Consider the following 23,665-nt stretch of genomic DNA (forward strand, 5'->3'; position numbering starts at 1 on the left):
TGGAAGAAGAATGAACTTTTTTGTTTCTGGAAGGGGAGTTAAGGTCTTAGAGAGAGGAGTGACTATGGATTATGATTTATGTTGTATTTTAATTTATGATTGTTAATCTTATACCCTATACTTTGTTCTGGGAAGTCTCGGGGGGTGGGAGGGGAGGAGGGAAGGGGAGAGGGGAGATGAAGGATCAATGTAAAGGAATGATTGAAGATATGTAATTAAGAAATAGAAATAATTTGAAATGAAATCGGGCTGCTCAGCTGCCATTTCAGAAGGAATGGAAAGGAGAGGAGAGAGTGAAGGAAGAAAGTAGGTAGGAAAGAGAGAGGTAGAAAAGGTGGAAAGGAGAGGAAGAAGAAAGGGGAAAGAGAGAGGGTTAGAAAGGTGGAAGAGAAGAGTAGGGAAGGAGGAGAGGATGTAGAAAAGCGAAGGAGAGGAAGGATGAAGAAAGTAGAAGAAAGTAGAGAAGGGAGGAGGAAAGGTTTGTTAAGGAAGGAAGTGGTAGCTGGGCAGGTCCGAATAAGTAACAAATGAAAGTTAATGACTAATGTTGAATAAGAGACTGTACATTGAATAGGTTATTGGAAAATGGAAATAAAACTTTTTTACTAAAAGTATCAAGCGACATTTCCTCAGTTACTAAAAGAAATGGAAGATTTAGCAAGCAAACTAGAATTTTATCCTATTAATCTGCTGCCACCTTGTGGCCACTGTTTTCATGGCAACAAAATAAAATAAAAGCAATGTTCAATTACTTGAATATTATTTCTCTATATATTCAAATAATCAGTCTAGCTATTTTATTCCCACCTTGAAGCTTTGAAATACTTTTATAGTGTAGCTTTATTCCAAACACAATGTAATATTTACTTACTTACTTATTTATTTATTTACTTACTTACTAGCTAAGTTTCTAAAATTGCTCAACTCAAACAATGTGATGTATAACAACAACAACAACAACAACAACAACAAATACACTCCCCTGAAATCCACATAAGTTAAAACATGTACAAGATATAAATATAAAATACAAAAATAAAAATGATGGCCAGACAGTATAACAGAACAACCAAAAGGAAACTACACTCAAATTGGGCCCTGTTGCCTAAAGCAATAGTCTAAAAAGTCTAATGCATGGTAACATCAGCGTGGCTTTGTTACCAGATTAGGTCAACTATCTCAGGAAATATTATAAGCATTTGATAATTCAGAAATGTCTCCTTAGGAAATTTCAAGGCACCTGGATTGATCTCAATGCAGCCACCCCAGAAGCAGGTAGGAAGGAAACTAGTGGACACAAAATATTTTTTCTGAGGCATATCAGTGCCTGCAGCCTCTACTATATTACTTATCCTCCCCCCAAATGTAACAAGTAATGACTTTCTTAATTCCAAGACCAACACAATATAACAATGGTAAAAATCCAAAAAGCAGTCACAGCAGCCTTGTCTTTACACTCTTTTTTCTAAAACAAATTAGTTTCCTTATAAATATGATTTATGATTTACCATGTCTTTGGTAATATGGTTTACCATGTCTTTGGAATACAATTAAAAGAAATCTGGTTTGCATTAAGTTTGGTTTGCTCTGCTACCCAGTATATTTATTATCAGCAAAGATGGTAGAAACTTGTTCCAGGAAAAGGACAGAGCTTGCATTCCCAAGGCTGATTGCTGACTTTCAAAGCAGAATTTGCAGGGAGCCAGTTACATCTGTACAAGGCCAGTATGTTTATTAATAACAGATGGAACAGAAGAGAACAGGGAAAATATCCTGTAGAACTGCAAAATATTTACTTTCTGAACAGCACATAAGGTATGCAACTCTGCCTGGAAATAAGTATATTAAAAATACAACACTTTAATAATATATGAATTAGGGATTAAGCAAACAATAACTTTTAATTTGATCCAAAGTGACTGATCTCTGCAGGTGTAAAAATACATAATGGTGCATTTAATGTGTAAGTGAAATTTGGGTAAACCTCAAACTTTATAGATAGATCATATGAGATCTAAACTAAAGCGAAGGGTTAAAAAAAAAGTGACTGAACCACTGACTGAAATTTCAATCCAAAATTGAAAAAAAATGCTCTGGTACTTCTATAAAGTATATTTGTTCCCTCAAAACTACAGAAAAAAATTATAGAGTGAACTAAAGTTAAATAAAAGTTATTGGTAGATAGATAGGCCCAGTGGCTGTTGTATCATATGTGTTCACAATTGTGTTCACATTTACCAATATGAATACAGTTTTTAGCAGAACTTTGCTTTGCTGCAAGCAAGTAGAGAAAGAAAAGAAAGAAAGAAAACTTTTTTTTTTAAGAAGAGAAAAATGTGGAGTATTTTTAGATAATCTCTGGTGAGAACAGAATGAGGGCTGTGGATTCATCCTTTCCTCTCTGCAGCTTTTAATACCATCAACTATGGTATTCTTTTGGACTGTCTCAGATGATTGGGGATGAGTGGCATTTTCTCCAGGGTTGGTTCCAGTTGATAGTGACTGGAGAGGAAAGATCTTGCCTTTGGTCCCTATGTGTACGTGGGTATAATATTATTGTGTTTGACATGTTTATCGTTTTCATTTTTTTTAATGTATGTCTCCCTAAGTGACTTCTTGTGAGATGGGTGGTCATATAAATTTGATAAATAAATATGTATCACAATTTCACTTATACAGTATATTTAAAGAATTCTGAAAAGAGGGAAGGAGATGAATTGCATGGAGTCTTCAATGAGCCAAGTACCAGACATCTATATTAAACTTTGTTGCCTATCAACATTATTTTAGGGTAGAAAGGCCATTATTTGGATTTCATTCATTTTAAAACTTCTCTTTCCCAGCTTTTAATTTTTCAATGTTGTCAGCCCTAAGCACTTCTTTTCTGTCACCATAAATATGATATACCTCTGTGTGGGTCTGCCAGCACTCCTGGAATTCAACTCTGCTACACTCAAGGCAAATAAACTGTGATTTTTTTCTTGTATCAAACTTTACATTTAAATTCTGAATGACTGGAGCAGATGTAAGTCTCTCAAAAAAAGAGTGAACGGGTGTCAAGGGGCTGACATAAATGTTTTTAAGAACAAAAGATGGTAAGAATTATGACTGTACCTTGTGTGTCAGCCTCTTTCTCTGTACCTTGTGTGTGTCAGCCTCTTTCTCTGTAGCCTATTTTTGTGGAACCGTGTCTCATTATCAACCTGCCTTTGATATCTTTCATTAATAACTAAAATAGAGCAATGTCAGCAAGCCATAATTTTAGTACCATGGAATACTGCCACTAATAATTGGCCAGCTTTGGCAACTAATTATGTCAACTCTTCTGCAATTCCCCAAAGCCCAATGATCAGACACAGTAAAGCTTCACTGTTTGTAAAGAAAAGGCAGCAGTCATTCTTCGACTGCTATCCAAAAGAAGAAATTTGCCTCTTTGCCTTGGGTATCCCTTGAACATCAAGGCCAGTGTCAGTCAGAATACTAGCATTAGTGGGTGGCATAAGCTAGCTAACCAGCTATGACAATCCTTGTGGTGCCTGAGAATTTCACAAGGAGCATAAGGAGAACTCAAACCCACAAGAGCAAGGTTAAAAAGGTTAATGGTAATTCATCAGTACCATTCTAAAACGGGCACTCCAAAAAGCCTATGGAAACATCAGAGCTGTAACTGCAGGCAGTCCTCATTAACAACCATTTGTTGTATCTTTGGCTGTCTGAAATTATAATAGTGCTGAATGACCAGTTATGATTATGACAAGTTCTCAAAAGTTCTATACATGACAGTTCTATACGATTTCAATCTGGGTGCTCAGTACCCAGTTTGCAATTCTGACATTTCAGACAGTCGCAGTTTTGTGATTATTTATTATTTATTTATTTTATTTATTTTATTTTATTTGATTTTTATACCGCCCTTCTCCCGAAGGACTCAGGGCGGTGTACAGGCATAATAAAACCGACAATACAATATACAAGTTTAAAATACGATTTAAAAAACTTATTTTAAATTAGCCCAATGATTAAAATTTACCATACTAAGAAAACCCCGTTTAAAATTAATAAATTTAAACATTAAAATCCCAATTTAAGCCAGCCCTGCGCGGATAAAAAGATGAGTCTTGAGTTCGCGACGAAATGTCCGAAGGTCGGGTATTTGGCGTAAACCCGGGGGAAGTTCGTTCCAGAGTGGGAGCCCACACAGAAGGCCCTTCCTGGAGCCGCCAGCCGACATTGTTTGGCGGACGGCACCCTGAGAAGTCCCTCTCTATGGGAGCGTACGGGTCGGTGGGAGGCGTGTGGTAACAGCAGGCGGTCCCGTAAGTACCCAGGTCCTAAGCCATGGAGCGATTTAAAGGTCATAACCAACACCTTAAAGTGCACCCGGAAGGCCACAGGCAGCCAGTGCAGTCTGCGCAGGAGCGGTGTTACATGGGAGCTACGCGTAGCTCCCTCTATAACCCGCGCAGCTGCATTCTGGACTAACTGAAGACTCCGGCGCACTTCAAGGGAGCCCCATGTAGAGAGCATTACAGTAATCCAAGCGAGAGGTAACGAGCGTGAGTGACTGTGCATAAGGCATCCCGATCAAGGAAGGGGCGCAACTGCCGAACCAGGCGAACCTGGTGGAAGGCCCTCCTGGAGACGGCCGTCAAATGGTCTTCAAACGACAGCCGATCATCCAGGAGGACACCCAAGTTGCGCACCCTATCCTTTGGGGCCAGTAACTCGCCTCCAACAGCCAGCCGCGGCTGCAGCTGACTGAATCGGGGTGCCGGCATCCACAGCCACTCCGTCTTGGAGGGATTAAGCTTGAGCCTGTTTCTCCCCATCCAGACCCGTACAGCTTCCAAACACCGGGACAGCACTTCGACAACTTCATTGGGGTGGTCTGGGGTGGAAAAGTACAGCTGCGTATCATCAGCGTACTGCTGATATCTCACCCCGAAACCACTGATGATCTCACCCAACGGTTTCATGTAGATGTTGAACAGCAGGGGCGAGAGAATCGACCCCTGTGGGACCCCACAAGTGAGGCCCCTCGCGGTCGACCTCTGCCCCCCTGTCAACACCGTCTGCGACCGGTCAGAGAGATAGGAGGAGAACCACCGATATACGGTGCCTCCCACTCCCAATCCCCCCAACCGGCGCAGCAGGATACCATGATCGATGGTATCGAACGCCGCTGAGAGGTCTAATAGGACCAGGGCAGAGGAATATCCCCTGTCCCTGGCCCTCCAGAGATCATCCACCAATGCGACCAAAGCTGTCTCCGTGCTGTATCCGGGTCGGAAGCCGGACTGGAACGGGTCTAGATAGACATCTTCATCCAGGTGTTGGGGCAGCTGTCGCGCCACGGCACTCTCTACAACCTTCGCAACAAAGCGAAGGTTGGAGACTGGACGATAATTACCCAAAATAGCTGGGTCCAAAGAGGGCTTCTTAAGGAGGGGTCTCACCACCGCCTCTTTCAAGGCGGCAGGGAAAACCCCATCCAACAAAGAAGCGTTGATAATCCTCTGAGCCAGCCTCGTGTCACCGCCTGAGTGGCCAGTACCAGCCAGGAAGGACACGGGTCCAGTAAACATGTCGTGCCGTGAAGCCTCCCCAACAGCCTGTCCACGTCCTCGGGAGCCACAGGGTCAAACTCATCCCAAATGTGCTCAACAAGACGTGCCTCCTCTCCTCGCTTGGATCATCCCAAATTCGGTCCAGACCGTCCCTCAGCTGAGCGATTTTATCGTATAGATAACCGCTAAACTCCTCGGCTCGTCCCTGCAAGGGTCATCCGCACCTCCTGATGTAGGAGAGAGCGGGTCACCAAACAGGGCGGCCGGGCGGTTATCTGCCGACGCAATGAGGGTGGGCGTGGGCGCCTCGCATCCTCATTGCCACTAGGTAGGTCCTAGAATAGGTCCTAACTAGTGTCCGATCAGCTGGAGCGACTGGACCTCCAGGTGCTCTCTAGGCGTCTTCTCCGGCGTTTCATCTCCCTCAGCCCCTCGGAGAACCAAGGGGCCGGACGAGATCTACGCCGGGTCAGAGGCCGCAAAGGCGCGACATGGTCCAGGGCCCCGGCCCGCTCCCAGGCCACGACCAGTTCCTCAGTCGTGCCGTGGGCCAGATCCTCAGGGAATGGCCCAAGCTCCGTCTGGAACCTCTCAGGGTCCATCAGGCGCCTGGGACGGAACCACCGTATAGGTTCCGTCTCCCTGCGGTGGTGAATGGCGGTTCGGATTATGACTTTTGATATTCCCTGCTGGCTTTCCAAAACAAAGGACCCATGTGCTGCTTGATTAATGGCAAAACTGAGATTGCCGGAATTGCTGTTGCTAAGCACCGTCTCTTAACATCACTCTTTACAATTACATTGCTTAGCGACATCAATTCCACTCATAATTGCTGTCATAAACTAAGGACTACCTGTAGTTTTAAAATATTGTACTATTCAATTGGAGTATTATGCTTCTCAATTCAGAGACTGCTGAATAATCAGGAGCAGTGGTATCCTCAAGATTCTGTTACTTTCATCAGGATGCTGAAAGCAACATTGTGCTGCAAGGTCCATCCCTTCTGATATGCATGAAAAATTACAATGGATATGGAAAAGGGGTAGAGCTTGCACTACCATACTGCTACTTTTGTTATTCTGTACTTTACCCCCATTCCTGGAAACACTACTGATTTAGAAGCTTTTGTGCTGTTCTTGTTTCATCTCTTACTTAAACAAGATGTAAGGCAAAAATTTATTGCCATGAAACCATTCAAAATGATGTCCATGAAATATTACAATATTTACAACCCACTAAAACTTGGTAGGGTTAATTCACCTTAAACAACCTATGACTCCTATTTTTATCCAGTTGGCCCAAAACTGATTCTGGCATTATAGTCTATATACTGTATAGTCTAAATTTGAATTGCCTCAAAATCAGTGTGCCCCAGAATATCTTTGTCAGCTTGAATCACACCCTTTTTGTATTAAATATCAATCTGAATCAGGTCTGATTCACAGAATTCTACTCTAAGCTCATCCATCTTCTCACCTGTTTTCTTTTCTTTCAACTTCCCTCAACCTGGCCAAGCATTCTTTCTTGTTTATCATCTGTTCAAATCATATGTCCATAATATGCAAGCTTCTACTTGCTGATTAACACCTCAAGAAATCTCCTTTTATTTAGAGTGACAGCAAAAGAGTGCATCATCTTATTGTATATTATGTGATTTTCAGAATCCACTTGACTGGCCTTATACAGCACAAGAATGCTGAATTAGATGGACAACTGGCTAATTCAATAAGGCTCTCATTTGCTTAATGACTACTGTGAAGCCCAAAACCATAGTCAGTTTTACTGTATTTAGATCTGTGTTTCCCCGAAAATAAGACCGGGTCTTATATTAATTTTTGCTCCAAAAGACGTATTAGGGCTTATTTTCTGGTTAGGTCTTATTTTGGGGGAAATACGGTACTAAATGCATCCATTTGGCTGACAATCTTAATTGGGCTTATTTTGGGGGTAGGGCTTATATTACAAGCATCCTGAAAAATCATGCCAGGACTTATTTTCCGGTTGGGTCTTATTTTCGGGGAAACAGGGTAATACAGAACTGACTCATCACTATTTTTTCAAATAATGTACAAGCAACAATGAGAAATAAACACAGGGAAATACACTGATCTCACAGGTTTCCCTATGTTGTATAATATGGCAGGAAACAGCAAAGTGAATATCAATATTTTCTTCAAGAAAGAAAGACAGTTTAGGAAAAGAACATTTAATTATATCACCACAGGCCATCATAAAATTGATTTGAGATTTCTCCAATATGGCACAACACAATTCAAACTAAAAATATTGATTTAGAATAGTCTTCCACCTGATGTTTGGGGGGGGGGCATTTTAGACTTTTAGCCCTCTGAAAGGCAATGAGCCCTGGCTCTCCTTCTCCCCTCTACAGGACTGTGTTGAGTTGGGGGTCAGTAGTGTGGATAGTTATGGAGTCTTGATGAGAAAGTGCTTTATGTAATGTTTTTAGTAGTTGCTGGGAGCAGCCTAACATCACTATCTTAGTGAGATAGGGAGCCATACAAATTCTTTAAATAAATAACCTACATAGTTGCAATTTAAAAAAAAAGAATTCAACACCTTATGTATTTTTTCTAAACAGCCATTTGAGGCAATATATTGATAAACCAGCTATTATCAACATTCAGAGAAAAAATATTTTGAAAAAAATAAAGAGACAGACAGACTTACCATTCAGGCCCAAAGTTAAGTGTCTGAGTTTCTGCTGCCATTTTTGAAAAATATTAACCTGAAAAAGAGAACACAAACTATGAATACATAATAGTATATATGACTTCTAGTGCCACCTTAGAGCTGGAAAGGACCTTGGAGGTCTTCAATAAATGCATAAAACATAGTCTCAATTAAAATTCGACCGTTCCATTTTCAACATTAGCAAAGATGCTCACATCAGCTTGGAAGAACCCAGCATTACTCTCAGGATGTTCTATAATGAACACCTAATTTTTGCTACCAATCCAATTCTCTCTACCTTAAAATCTGGGGTAGGGATGGCAGAGAATGTTTGTCAATGTTTGAGTTGGGAGAGCAGAAGCAACTAATCTTTTTACTAACTTTGTATTCCAAAATATAGGAGTATAACATACAAGTCAGAAGACAGATGTCCCATCTTGTGTGATTGAGAAAGATTCTTGGCTTTGCTATATAATATCTATAAATGTATAATTACAAACAAATATCTATGTCACACACTTCACAAATAGCCCTGATCTACTAGCCTATGACTTCCAGGTGTACTAAGGGTTTTTCTTCTAAGACAAATGCAATAAACAATATAAACCATAGGGATATATGGATTCACTCATAATTTATCACAGTCAGAAGCAGCATGAGTCTGTTAAATACTTTTAGAGAAAATATTCTCCTTTACCGGAGACCTCAGAGTTTGATGCTTCTGTGTGGGATCTTAACTGTTCCTAGCACTGCATTCTTTAGGACAGAGAGTTCTGATGTTCCTGGGATCTGTTGGAGCCACCCTCCATACTCTGTACCTTGGATCCTGTCTAGTAGAACCCTACTTTTATGGATCTGGTGCTTAGTGCCTATTCTTGTGCTGTTATGATCAGTGCCGAAGTGCTTTTAGTCCAGCCTTTTCAACCACTAGTAGGATTTCCCAATGTCTGCCACCTCAGCTATCTGTCAATGGTATATCTTATGCAGGGTTCTGCCTTGCTATGGCACTTCCTCCAATGTCTGTTGGGAGGCATTCTCTGCTGACTCAGGCATTCTCTCAGAAATTATTCTTTGGATGCCATCTTGCTGATCTATTCATGGATGCTCTGGGTTTTGTCCACGACAGTAGTTCTGACACTCACCAGACCCCAACTATCTACAGTCTTTGGGTTTTGGACTTAGGATGGGAACCTCTGTACATCTGGGTCTTCACATCAGCAGCTTCCATGTCCTTTTTTGGCCAGCTCACTATACCAGGAGGGTATCTGATGAATGGTAGGCCATAAGTGTTGATGGCATGGATCTTGTTCTTCCCATTAATCTGGCTCTTCAGGACCTGTGATTCTTTCGTGGTACTTGGATGTTGCTTTTTTCCTGTGTGTTGTATGGATGATCCACTAATGGGTTAATCCACCATCCAATCGTCAGAGACTGAGTGAATATATTTATTTGAAGTGCTTAGCCACGCCTCCTGCTCGTTAAGCTCCAAACTTTTCACTCAGTCATAAGAAAGAGACCTAATTTTGGTTTGTCTGACAAATCCTTAGTCAGAGTATTTATTTTAAATTTTTTGGGTTTTCTTTTGAACTGCACTAACTTTGTTTGGATTTAAGGATTTTATTCTGGTATCAGGCAAGTGATTTTTGGGCTGCTGGTGGGGGGGGGAGCAGTACCCCTCCACCCAGAGAAACAAAGGAAGCAGCCATCCGGAGCTGTGTTCTTATGCAGATCACCTCCGTGACTGAATTAGCCGCCGGTGGGTTGGTTTTGGCTTTTCTCTGCCCATCGGAAAAAGTCTCCCCCACCTGTTTTTTTTCTCATTGTGGGCGGCTCCGGAGCTGGGCCCGGTATTCCGTGGCTCCACTCTGAGGTCCAGGAAGTCTTCGCAGCACTGAGAGGGCTTTGTTGAGTCTTCCCGCCTTTTGTTACTGGCTGGGGAAGCAACAGAGGCTGCGCAGAGCCAGTTCCCGGTCGTGGCAGCCATTTTTTTTCACCAGGACTGCAGCGGGAGGAGAGATCGGTGCGGGGGAGGGTTTTAGCACCGATTGGCTGTTTTGAAAGTTTTTTACCCGCAAAAGCAGTCTGCTGACCCTGGAAGAAGCGAAGCAGTGTTCAGGACTCTATCTGGTGTCCATGCTTTCTGACTGGATTCGTGACTTGCCTGAGTGCGGGGGGAGCAGAGCTGAGATTTCGTGCAGCCATCGATGGAGGAGGAGATCATTCCAGACTTAAAGGCCAGGTTTGCCCCTTTTGGGATCAAAGTTTTTTTCCTGAGGCCTGTGTTCTCAGGGGATTGTGATTCAATTTCTGTTTTTTTGTTATGGCTGAGTCTGATCTTTCTTCAGACTTGGAGCAGGAGCTCAGCCCCCCCAAGCATGCAAGGGGCATTCTTCAAAATCAAAAAGTTCTAAGTCAGCCAGGAGCACTGCTCAATCTGAATCAGTTTTGGCAGCTAAAGGAGTTCCGGGGGAATAGGGATGCCCAGAGAAGGCACAAAGCCCTAGAACGCCAGTTTGAAATTGCACAACTCAATGCACAGATGTCTGTACCACAGTGTGCTTCTGCCAGGGAGGTTGAGTTACACTCTCAGGCAGGAAAATCTTTGCCCCCTCAGGTGACTGAAGGAATACAAGAAGAGCCAGTGGTAGGAGCTACTCAGAAGGTTCCATTTGCCTTGCCCTCGACAGCTGTGACCTCATCTCAATTGCACCCTTTGGCGCAGCGCAATGGGGCGGAGGCAACCTTCACGCCAACTGCTGCTGGCTTACGTGAAAAAGAAGAACGAAATCCAATTCCTTCAGTGGATTTCCAGGCCTTGTTTTCAGATGCCTTTTCAAAATTTCTGGCAGCTAGCATGCAACAAGGGGCTCACATTTAATATAATGTGCCTTTGCCCAGGCCCCAGGCTCCGATGCTTCGAACCAGGGCTGCTGAATCTTCATCTCATTATGAGTCTTATCATAGTGAGGATTCTAATTTAGACGAAGATTGCCCAGTAGAGTTGGAACTGTCTGAGGATGAAGGCACTGCTCCTGACAAACCCACAGTTTCAGGCCTTTTCCGCCCTTCCCTTTTTAAATCTCTGCTACACAAGGCAAAGGTTGCTACTAATATGGGATTGAAAGAGAGCTCCACTTCCCAAACTCAAATTTTTGATAATCCTAATGAAGATTTATTTAGGATACCAAAACCTGAACAAGAATTTATTCCTTGCCTGACCTTGTTTACAGAGGTAGTACAAAAACCATGGGTTCAGCCCGGCTCCCTGGCGGCCCCTAGTGGTCAAGATAAAAAATTGTATTGCTCTGATCCTGCTCTTGATCAGCTTCTCCAATTACCTTCAGTAGATACACCAGTGGCTGGACTAACTCCCTCCTCGGTTATATCTGGTGATGTTAGTGAAGGGCTGAGGGCGGATGATAAGAAAGCTGAGATGGTCTTTCGAAAGACTCATCAAGCGGCTGCTTGGGCCATCAAAGCTGCTACATCGATCTCATTTTTTAATAGAGCATCTTTGGTTTGGTTACGTCAATTGCAGGAATGTATACCACCTGAGAATGCACAAGTTACCAAGATATCAACAAGTTGGTGGCAGCTACGGAATATTCTGCAGATGCTTCCTTAGATGTGGCAAAGTTTGCCTCACGTGCCTTGGCATCCACAATCACTTCTCGCAGACTGCTCTGGCTTCGCCGTTGGAAGGCGGATATGAAATCAAAGTGGCGCTTAGCGGCTGCTCCTTACAAGGGGCCTGTCCTTTTTGGAGATATATTGGACCCTATTCTGATTAAGGACAAAGATAAGAGGAAGGTCCTGCCATCACCTTCCTACAGGAGTCAGAACGCAGATATGTCCCTTATTCTCAACGTTAGTCTTTTCGGGCGGAAGCAGGTTCAGGTGGGTCCTATTCTCAACGCCCCTTTTCACAGGGATATGGACAATCAATCAGTCGATCGGGGTCCCAGGATCAAGGTCGTCGGCAACAACCGTCCAAAAAGCCCTTTCGAGGAGCCAGAAACCGTTTCTTCAGACGAGGTAAATGACTCCTTTCTTCAGGCACCCATAGGTGGTCGTCTCCAGTTATTTCATCAACATTGGGAGACTTCAACGACCGATGCCTGGGTGGTACGGACTGTGAGGCATGGCCTCACATTAGAATTTTGCTCCAGCCCTCCCAACCATTTCTTTCCGTGCCCTGTTTCCCGGGACACGGTCAAGAGACATCTCATGGAAGCCAATATCAGTCAGCTCTTGGACATACAGGCAATAGAACCAGTTCTAGTTGCTCAGGAGAGGACAGGGTTTTATTCCACCCTGTTTCTAGTTCCAAAAAATTCAGGGGGCTGGAGGGGGATTTTAAACTTAAAAGGCCTCATTCGTTACATCCTTTGCATGTTCAAGATGCAATCCCTCAGGTCAATTTTGTGTTCCTTCCGGCTGAGCGACCTATTACAATCAGTAGACCTCAAGGAGGCGTATTTACATGTGCCAATCCATCCAATGCAGCGCAAGTTCCTGCACTTCGCTTATGCCAACCGGCATTTTCAATATCAGGCGATGCCTTTCCGGCTTTCTTTGGCCCCCAGAACCTTCACAAAACTGTTAGCAGCAGTGGCAGCGTCTGTCAGAGGGATTCCAGTACGCGTTTTGTGCTACCTAGATGACATTTTGCTCCTGTCAACATCACAGTCCCAAGCAACAGCGGACAGGAAAATCCTTCTTCAAGCGCTTCAGCACCATGGCTTTTCTCTCAATTTGAAGAAGAGCCATCTTCATCCAACTACACGCATCCGTCAACTGGGTGCAGTAATAGACTCTATAAGAGGTCAGGTGTTCCTGTCACCGGAGAGGATTTCCAGTCTCAAGGAGTTGGTGTTGCAGGTTCTGAGGCAGTGTTGGGTTCCATTGATACAGTTGTCACAGTTGCTGGGGAAGATGATTTTGTGTATTGCTATCGTTCCCTGGGCCAGACGGCACACTCATCCTCTACAGTGGTTCCTCTTGCCGCTCCAAAAGGCAGGACACAGCAATTCCAGGTCCAAAGTTGTTCTTCAGCCGCAGGTGCGTCTGTCCTTGAACTGGTGGCAGTCAGCAGCAATTCAAAAGGGCTGTCTGTTTCTGGAACCAGAGTGAATCACAGTGACATCAGATGCAAGCCTTCTAGGTTGGGGGGCTCATCTGGATTCGCAGGTGGTGCAAGGCACGTGGACGTGGGCAGAGAAAAAGAACAGCATCAACTGGCTAGAGTTGAGGGCGGTGAGACTTGATCTCAGACATTTCTCTCCCACTGTTACGGGTCAGCATGTGCTGATCCTAACGGACAACATAACGACAAAGGCATACATCAACCGAGAAGGCAGCACTCGCTCCCTGCTCCTCATGGAGGAGACAGAGAGGCTGATAAGCTGGGCGGAGCAGTACCTCTGTTCCCTGAAAGCAGAACACATCTCAGGCGTTCTAAACGCTCAGGCAGATTGGTTGAGCAGGGCACAGCTAGACCCATCAGAATGGTATCTTCATCCTCAATTGTTTCAGGAGATTGTACAGAGGTTTGGTCTCCCCATCGTAGATTTGTTTGCTTGCCAGGAAAACAAGCAGCTTCCACGCTTTTTCTCCAGGTTTCCGAGTCCAGAGGCAGAGGGTTGCAATGCCCTCAGATGTCCTTGGCCACAGGGTCTACTGTATGTGTTTCCACCCATCCCTCTCATTCCAAGAGTGATTCGAAAGATGCTGGCGGAAACAGCGGAGGTCGTTCTGGTGGCTCCATATTGGTCTCGCCGTCCTTGGTTCGCCGACCTAGTAGGCCTTTCGGTGACCCGTCCCTGGAGGATTCCTCAAGATCAGATCTCTCTCAGCCAAGGGGCAGTACTTCATCTGGAGCCTCAGTGCTCCACTTGACCGTTTGGCACTTGAGAGTATCCTCCTGATGAAGGATAACCTACCAGGGGAAGTAATTCAAACCACATAAGCGTGTAGAAGAGCTTCTACTAATTGCATTTATAATGCTTCCTGGAAAGCCTTCTGTCTATGGCGCTCGAAGCATCACATTGATCCTACTTCAGCATTGATTCCTGATGTGTTAGGCTTCTTACAAGCTGGTCTCAACAGGGGGTTAGCCTCCTCCACACTTCGACGTCAGATTGCGGCTTTGTCTATCATTCTTAACTGTGATGCTTACCCGACGCTCTTGCAACATCCAAAGGTGCGCTGTTTTCTTCAGGGTACTACAAATCTTCGCCCTCCAGTGGTGCATTGCTATCCTACATGGGACCTCCATTTGGTTCTTCAAGCACTGATGGCTGCACCATTTGAACCACTGGGTTCAGCTTCCCTTCGATTATTGACCTTGAAAGTTACATTTCTTCTGGCAATCACAACGGCCAGACAGATTTCGGAGTTAGCGGCCTTATCTGTTCAGAAGGACTTTTGTGTTTTTCATTCCAACAGGGTTCTTCTGTGATTGGACCCATCATTTATGCCAAAGGTGAACTCCTGGTTCCACTGAGCCCAGGAGTTGATTCTTCCATATTTTTGTCTGGATCCTAGTCATCCTCTAGAAAAGAGTTGGCACACATTGGATGTGCAGAGGGCGTTATGCCATTACATCAAACGTACAGCATCATTTCGCCAAATGGCGGCCCTATTAGTCTCATTTCATTTGTCATCAATGGGGAAGAAGGTCTCCTCGACGACAGTGGGCAGATGGCTGAAAACGTTTATTTCCATGGCATATGAAGTCAAATCTAAGCCGGTTCCAAGTAGAATTTTACCGCATTCAACTCAAAGTGCTGCAACTACAGCGGCTTGGGCCACACAGGCTTCTATTACTGACATTTGTAGGGCAGCTACTTGGTCGTCATTATCCCCTTTCATACGTCATTATAAGTTAGATAGTTATGCTTCGGCTGAGGCATCTTTTGGATGTTGGGTATTGCAGAGTGTACACTCCACCCAGTTCCTAGGGAGTAGTCAGCCTCCTGCCCAGGGTCCATAGGCTTGGGTATATCCCATTAGTGGATCATCCATACAACACATAGGAAAAGGGACATTGACTTACCTGAACGTTGCTTTTCTGTGTGTTGGTAGGATGATCCAACCCACCTTTTAGGCTTCCTCAACTAGGTCCGGGTGGGGGGGTATTTTTTTCCTTTTCTGTTTCTTTTCATGGATCCAGGTTCTCTGGAGGATCATGCCTTCATGGAAAAGTCTGCAGCTTAACGAGCAGGAGGCGTGGCTAAGCAGTTCAAATAAATATATTCACTCAGTCTCTGACGATTGGATGGTAGATTAACCCATTAGTGGATCATCCTACCAACACACAGAAAAGCAACGTTCAGGTAAGTCAATGTCCCTTTTACTTCCTCATCATAGTTCCCATGTGACTATGGCATACCAAATTACTTGTAACTGGTCTGTATGTCTGCTATGTGGCCCTCTGATTGTTCCATCCCATCCATCTTAACTACTTTCCCTCTGTTGATTACCATCCAGCCAACCTTCTCTAGTCCGAATGACATCCTAATGTCCTCACTGGAGATCCATGTCAGGTGATTAGTGAGTTGATGTCTCATTCACTCTTAGCATACAACTTGATGTCATCCATGTACAAGAGATGGCTGATGGTAGTTCCACTCTTGAACCTATATATCCATATCCAGCCCTGGATCTTTTAAAAAAATCATTCAAAGAAAAAAAATCAATCCAAAGTGATGAGATGAACCTTGACCAAATTTAAAGTCCATATAGATGACATTAGTGCTATAAGCATGAAGAAATCCCACAAGTCCCAACCAATCGCAGCCAACTACAAAAAACACAGTTCCTGCTTCTGCAAATTATGCTCTATAATGCACTAAAATATTTCTGCCATGGATCAGTGTAATGATCCAAAGGCAAGAATAGTCTTTTAATCTGTTCCTCTCAGTGGCAAATTATATCCAACCAAAGAAGCAAAAACATTCAACAAGGAAAGAATACAATACAGTTGAAGATTATCTTAATTGTTCGGTTGCTTTGAGTGAAAGCTTGCACTTATACTCCTCTACAAACCTACACTAACCTGAGTTTGGAGGCTTCTTAAAACAGGAGGACACTAAAACACTCCCCCAGCAACTCTCCCTTGCTAGCACACATGCGTCTCTGCTAACTCACTCAGAAAACATAGCAATAGGTCTATCATACTGTAATGAGTGCATACAAGGGAAAGGGAGGGAGAGGGGGAGATAGGGAAAGGGAGAGGGAGAGAGAGAGCAAACACCATACCTAAAAAGTTAAAGTAGAGCTCTATTTAACTTTATAAAAAAATTAAATCTACAATTAAATTTGTCAATTATAAGATAAATTGTATTATTAAATAGAAACAGATTTTAACACTTAACCTGTCATTGTTACCTAGGGAGGTGGCAAGATAGGACACTGGTCATTTTTCAATACTAGAGAGAGACTGCAAAAAGATGAAGACATATGTATTATATGGGAGATTACATTAATATCCACAGAAAGTCAGAGTAGCATTAATAAAATGTTGGTGATAGACTTAAAAAAATTCTGGGAGTGAGACATAACTATGTATCTGAGTTCTTAACTGTTTTCAATTTCCTCCATCAGCTCCCAGTGCTTTTCAAGCCTGTATTCTGTAGTAGTTTCCAAAGAAAAACTACTTTTTTGGACCCAAAATCTGAAGGACTGAATATTGTGTGGCAGACCTGCAAAAACCACAAAGGGATACATAGTAGAATAAGAAGAAAGATTCTTTCTTTGACAATCAAGCCTCCAAGAAAATAAATCTATGGTATGACTGCAATCAGAAGTTGGATTAGTTTTTGTTCACTGTATCTGCAGAAGTACAAAAAAAATGCAGAAAAGGCAATCGATCATGGATTTCAAGCTGCTCCCCAGTGAAGAAATTATAGCATATAGCCGTGATGGCCAACCTATGGCACACGTGCCAGAGGTGGCACACAGAGCGCTCTCTGTGGGCACACGCGCTATCACCAACTGCTCTACCGGGTTCTGTCACACACATGCACACCAGCCAGCTGCTCTCTTCCGGAACCCGGAATCAGGTGGTCTTCACGCATGCACATGCCGGAATCCAGAAGGAGCAGCTAGCTGGTGTGCATGTGCGCTGGACCAGCTGCTCTCTTCTGGGTTCCAGCGCTCCACCACATGTGCACTCCAGTTTCGGCACTTGGTGCCGAACAGGTTAATCATCACTAGCATATACGGATTTTAGTCTAAAATAAGTAAAAGATAAAAAGTTGTTTAAACCTGCATCACTCTCTCTCGCTCTCTTTTCAAGAATCTCATCATTTTCATTCAATTGCTTCCTCTAGACCCATTCAGTCTTCTTATATACACTTTTTGGCAATACAATCCTCAGTCATTATGTCTATGTTACTAAACTATCTCAAAGTATTTCTTTCATATTGGCCACTCATTTCAGTATTCAAGCCATATACATTCAGCATCTATATATTCCTGATTCCATCTCTTTCTTTATTATCACATATACTCTTAAGTATGACATTCCATTACTCTTATGTTTCTCTTAGCATACACAATTCATATTTTCACATAATCAGATGACAGAAGCATGCTCTTATTAACAGCTATTTTCATTTCTTCACTACTCCCTGAAATAGACAATATACCACCCACTACGTTTCTATCAGCATTTGTCCACCTTAAAATTTCTCCATCCATTTCTTCCTATTTAATAAGCATCTTATGAAAATATAAAAATTAAACTCCTTTAATTTTTCATCATTTTTATTTAAATTTACATGTGCACTCATGTTCAGGGACATAAACCAACAATCTGTGTTCTTGCTAAATACTATCGCCAACATCTACTATAAAACATTAACTTCTCAGCCAACAACATGCTAATAAAGTACACACATATTCTAGTCCCCAACCAATACAATTCTAATATTACCACAAACTTCTCTTATATATTCATTCCTATATCCATGGCTTACCAAGGAGACATCTATATATACTTATTCCATGCTCAATGTTGAGCCATTCTATTTATTCCTATGCATGCTTTAGTTTCATCACATACCTGTCTCATTCAGCAACCAACTTTTAACTCTATATTTGCACAAATCATACCTTATTTCAAGCCTATTCACTATCCTGATTGATTTAAACATTCAATACATTTTTCACATTACACTGATACCTTTCTCAATGCAAAAACCATGTTGCAAATCTTCCCAAATTTTGCTCATTAGCATTTCTCAAATATTTTCATGGCATGGTTAACATACTAACACCCCCCCTCCCAAGTTTTTGCATTCATCTTTGCTACATTTATCTTTATTTAATGGAATAATACAATAGTCCACAGTCACATTTCCTCAAACTACAATTGAGCCCAAAATTTTCATTGCTAAGTTGGTGAGTTTTTCCTCATTTTACAACTTTCCTTGACACAGTTGTTAAATGAATCACTGCAGTTGTTATGCTAGTTACACTGTTAAGTGAACCATTTCCCCCATATTTTCTTAGTTTCTACTTGTTATTACAGAAAAGCCAAACATTCTGTTTTGACCATATCAAATAAACCATGGAAAGGGCTATCACTTATTAAAGAATCAAACAGGAGCAGTCAAATTTGTATGATACGAAAAGCCAGTATATACAAGTTTTTAACAAACCTTGCTCACAGCCTCCTCATGAAATTGTTAAGAAAATTTAACATACATTCTCTGCAAAAGCAAAAAAGAAAATATTGTCTGCTGTTTTTTTAAAAGAACTGAGGATCTTTTCAAAAATATTTTATAGAGCTCAGGATATTAATCTAAACTAGAGGTGGACAACTGTAACTCCATGTAGTCACCCAGTCATTTCTGCATCCCCTAGAGCCATATTATATTATAACATCAAAATACAGAAGCAAAGTACTTAACAGTTGGGCCATTTCCTGCTGGAAAATTTCTTTCGTTTTGGAAGAAGTGAAAGAAAATGCATATATTAAGGCTCTAACAATATTATCATCCCTATAAAATGTTAAATCCTCCCAAAATATTAAAGAGTACATAGCCCAGAGAGTTAAATCAATTTGTGAAGATGTTTTTTAAAAAATTATGTCTGTAAAGACCCAAAATCATTTATTTTCCCTCTAGTAAACTGTTTATTTTCTCTTGGAAAGACTCTTCAGTAATGCTCTAGTCATCTGATGATTGGGCTAGTGCAATGCACTCTACATAGGACTATCCTAGAAGATAATCCAGTCCATTCAAAATTCAGTGGTGTGAACAGTAACAGGGGCTTCTCACTATGCTCATATGTCACTGCTGCTGCATGAGCTGCATGAGTTGCTAGTTGGCTTCGGATTACAATACAAAATTCTGGCTGTTAATTGTAAAGCCTCCATGGCATAGAGCCTGGTTGTCTGAGGAACTACCATGTTTCCCCAAAAATAAGACAGGATCTTATTTTTTTTGACCCCTGAAAATAAGCACTTGGCCTTATTTTCAGGGAGGTCTTATTATTTTTGAGGTGCAGGAGGCGATGAGCATGATCACCTCATGGCTGCTGCTGACACAGCCACTCATCAGCTATTCGCCCCTGAGGCCGTGCATGTGCTTCCAGCCATAATTCCCAGCACTTCAGCCTCGCCTCCTCACCTCGCATTGTTTGCGCAGCAAGCAACCAGAGAACATGGTGGGGACTGGCTGCGCATGCATTTAATTATTTTCGGGAAGGGCTTATTTTGGGGGGAAGGCTTATTTTAGCACATGCGCTCAAAAGCCTGATTGGGCTTATTATCTGGGGAGGTCTTATTTTCGGGGAAACGGGGTACCTATCTCTCGTTGTTGCCTGCCCAGTTTGTTCAGGAAGAGTGGATCCACTCCAAGTCTCTTCTATGAAATTTTGCCATGTTTTGAGACCAAGGAAGCATGGCTTCTCTGTTACTGAACAGCATCTCACCAGAGGTATGGGTGGTAGGAACTCACTCTTCTTGGCTTCCAGGAAATCCTTAAAACCTGGTTTTGTTCCTGGGATTAATGTGTTTGTTGGGTCTTTTTAAAAATTTATTATTGTGGTTGTATTTAGTCCAGGCTTTCTCATTTTTTGTTTTCAATTATTTTAATCACATAGTGGATACTATACGGTATCCAGGGTCTACTGGATTGGTTGGCTATTTTATGGATAATTTCATGGATAAATAAGTAAATAAAAATCAATACTTAAAAACATTCAACAGATGTCACAATCACATTTTCAACTTAATCTAAAGTCCTTGTAGCAAAATTGATAAAGTGTTTTAAAAGATATATGCTGTTGTACCCTTCCTGGCATATGGTATCAAACTGGAAGAGACTGGATAATTTTTTCTGGATTATCAATATTTCACAGGAAAAACAAAGTTTCACTTTTTAAAACCAGGCAATAATCAGAATGTTTAGGAAATTATGCACAACCAGCTAAAGCGAACGAGTGTGTGAGGAATGAACAGTTAAGGCTTTCAAGATGAGTCATTAGAAGACAGCATTAATAGTTAAGACTATTAATCCTTCCAATCATCTCTAGCTTTGTTAGATCACTATAGTTTATCACACTGATTATTTTATGAATAAAGGAGAAGCTCTTAAATGCTTACATTCATAGATGGACATGGTTGTGTGCAGTTCTGTAATAGATTCAAGCATGTTTACTGACATAGCTCACCAATTATGGTAATTAATAAGTTCAATTATTGTAATTAATATTTTTGTATAAAGCAGATACATGAGTAAACTATGGAATCAACAGTATGCTTACTTGGTACGAAACAGTATTCATTAAGAACCTAAGAGTATTTCCTATCTCAATGAAGTATCTTGAGGATATAGTCATAAAGATATTAATAAATTTATAGAGACAGCCGTGAATAAGCTTGACGTATTCTTGCAAAAATCACAACTATAACTACATGGAATATGAGGCTCTATTAAGGAGTACCTAGCATCAACAGCTTTCTGGAAAATAACGGATGAAAGTTTTGACTAATAAGCCTACTTTCAACTATTCCAATCTGAAGAATGTTAGCTATGCTTTTGAAATCTGAAGGTTTGTTGCAATGAATTAGATATATTGGATTGTTCATGAAGACTAAACACTGTTTAGTCTTCATAAACAATCCAATATATTCATAATGTTAGTAGTAGTAATGTTAGTAATATTATAATTTAGCAGTTTATGTGGAAAGACAAAAGTATTTCACTAAGTTCCTGACATCTACAAGTTCGCAGCAGATATTTTTTCTTTGGGCCCTAGGAGAAAAACATCTTCTGCTACCTAGGATTGAACTCTCAACCTTCTGAGTGGGAGGTGAGCGTCTTCAACACTAGGCCACCATGCTCCTCAAATTCCCTTCAGGATAAATAATACCAAAAAAAATCCACTTCTTCAGATTTGTCAAGTATTACAAGGTTAAAGCTTTGTTGCTGGAATGGTACTGGGATATATCAGGACAACCATGCCTGCCTAAATGTCTAAAGATTGCCTATTAAATCCACCTTGAGCTTAAGCCTGGGTTAGGTCACGGAGAAGGCCTTTTCAACCACCACACTTTGGAATATGTCCTTGCAAGTATGCTTGGTCCTTACCCTTCTCTCATTCAGGAAAGTCCTAGACACTATTTTGTATGTTTCCATCTTCTATATTATATTCTTATTGTGGTTGTTTTTAATATGTTTGAGATATTCTGTTTCTGGTTTGCTCCTTATATACTACCATTGATTGTAGCAGGTTATGTATATTATCAAATAAATAAAATGATAAAAGCATAATAAATTGAAAGTCTGCTGTAGCCTTTAACATGGAAGATTATGAAACAAAGGTAAAAAAAATATTTTAAATAGACTGAGCATGAAATAATACAATCTAAACATTAAAAATAAGCCTGGAATTGTTTTGTTCACACCATTCAGTTTAAAATGCCAACTTCTAACCATGGGTTGTAAATTTGCTCAGTTCAACTATATTACAGTTAAAGCTCATCTCAATTCCAAATCATGACACAGCAAACTGTGATAAACTGAAATAGATGGAAATACTTCTAATCTTTCCCTTACAGCAGCAGTAAAGAATAACAAAGTTCATTCACATATCTAGACACTACACTATGGTTTAACAATCTATACACATGTAGCTAAATATTTCTACATGTGCAACTGCCATGTGAGAAAATTGTCAGATTTTAGTAGAGCTAGCTTTGCACTTATCTCACATACCGTATATACTCGAATATAAGCCGATCCGAGTATAAGCCGAGGTCCCCAATTTTACCCCAAAAAACTGGGGTAAACTGGGGACTCGAGTATAAGCCGAGGGTGGGAAATGAGGCAGCTACCGGTCGGGGAAACCCTCCCTCCCTCAGCCGAGAAGGCTGGCGGCTCCCCCGCCCCGCCCTCTCACTGCACCGGCAGGGCTTCCCCGCGCTAATGCAAAAGCCCGCCAAGTTTGCGCCATCCGGTATAATGTGAAAAAAAGAAGAAAAAAAAAACCTCGAGTATAAGCCGTATATACTCGAGTATAAGCCGAGGGGACGTTTTTCAGCACAAAAAACGTGCTGAAAAACTCGGCTTATACTCGAGTATATACGGTACTTTACTTTCAAAAGAAACTAATTCCTTATGTATTTTCTGATATTTTCACAACTCAACTTTACTGGGAAAATACTACCTGCAAGAATGCTCTGATTTTTCAACTCCATGTTTTAAAAACCATCTAGTTCTCTCACTGTTCAACCAAGTTTTGTCATACTTTGTTTCCCAGAATTGCATTGTATATCCTATCTTCCAAACCTACTTGTTTGCCTATGTCATATTCTTGATCATTATTTAATCAAAAATGGACTTACTTTCAACAATCAGTACTGCTAAGCCTTTGTGGCAAATTCCCTGTAAGCTCCTTTAGTGTGCATTATAGTTATTGCACTGTTACTATTATCATTGAGATAATAAATTGCTATTATTTATTTTGGTTATTTATTAAACAAATTTATACAGCCGCCGAACTCACACATTGATAATTCCTGGCAGCTTTCAAAATTTTTAAAAATCTACTATATGATAAAAACCCTTTAAACCCCCACCCATCTACCCACCCCCACAGCATCAGCAACACAATCAAATTAGTGACATCATTCATTCTCTAGAGGCCTCCTGACAAAACTGTTTTTAACTTCTTGTGGAAAATCAACAGAGTGGAGACCATTTACTAGATTTTTATTTGCCTGTATTACTTTTTATGTAAATGAAAGAAGCAAACACACATAATACTCCTTCCTATTTTCCTAACAACAAGCCTGTAAATTTGGTCAGGCTGAGAAAGTCTGACTAGCCCAAAAGCACCCAGCCAGTTTTCATGCCTATTGTGGGACTATAACTCAAGTCTACCAGTTTCTA

The 23,665-nt window shown here is 41.5% G+C and overlaps 1 protein-coding gene across 4 annotated transcripts in view; it reads right to left on the bottom strand.

Annotated features, from left to right (window-relative positions):
- Positions 1-23,665, bottom strand: part of GIGYF2 (GRB10 interacting GYF protein 2) — a 103,413-nt gene that overhangs the window by 78,301 nt on the left and 1,447 nt on the right. For 3 of the 4 annotated variants that reach the window (XM_058186966.1, XM_058186967.1, XM_058186964.1), the window contains exon 2: positions 8,256-8,313. In XM_058186966.1, the coding sequence (XP_058042949.1) occupies positions 8,256-8,296 (41 nt within the window). In that variant the 5' untranslated portion in view covers positions 8,297-8,313. Of the gene's footprint in view, positions 1-8,255; positions 8,314-15,315; positions 15,338-23,665 lie in introns of those variants that run through there. The other variant, XM_058186965.1, reaches the window with a different exon arrangement.

The sequence above is a fragment of the Ahaetulla prasina genome, chromosome 6 (genome assembly GCF_028640845.1).
Source record: "Ahaetulla prasina isolate Xishuangbanna chromosome 6, ASM2864084v1, whole genome shotgun sequence".
NCBI classification, from domain to species: domain Eukaryota; kingdom Metazoa; phylum Chordata; class Lepidosauria; order Squamata; family Colubridae; genus Ahaetulla; species Ahaetulla prasina.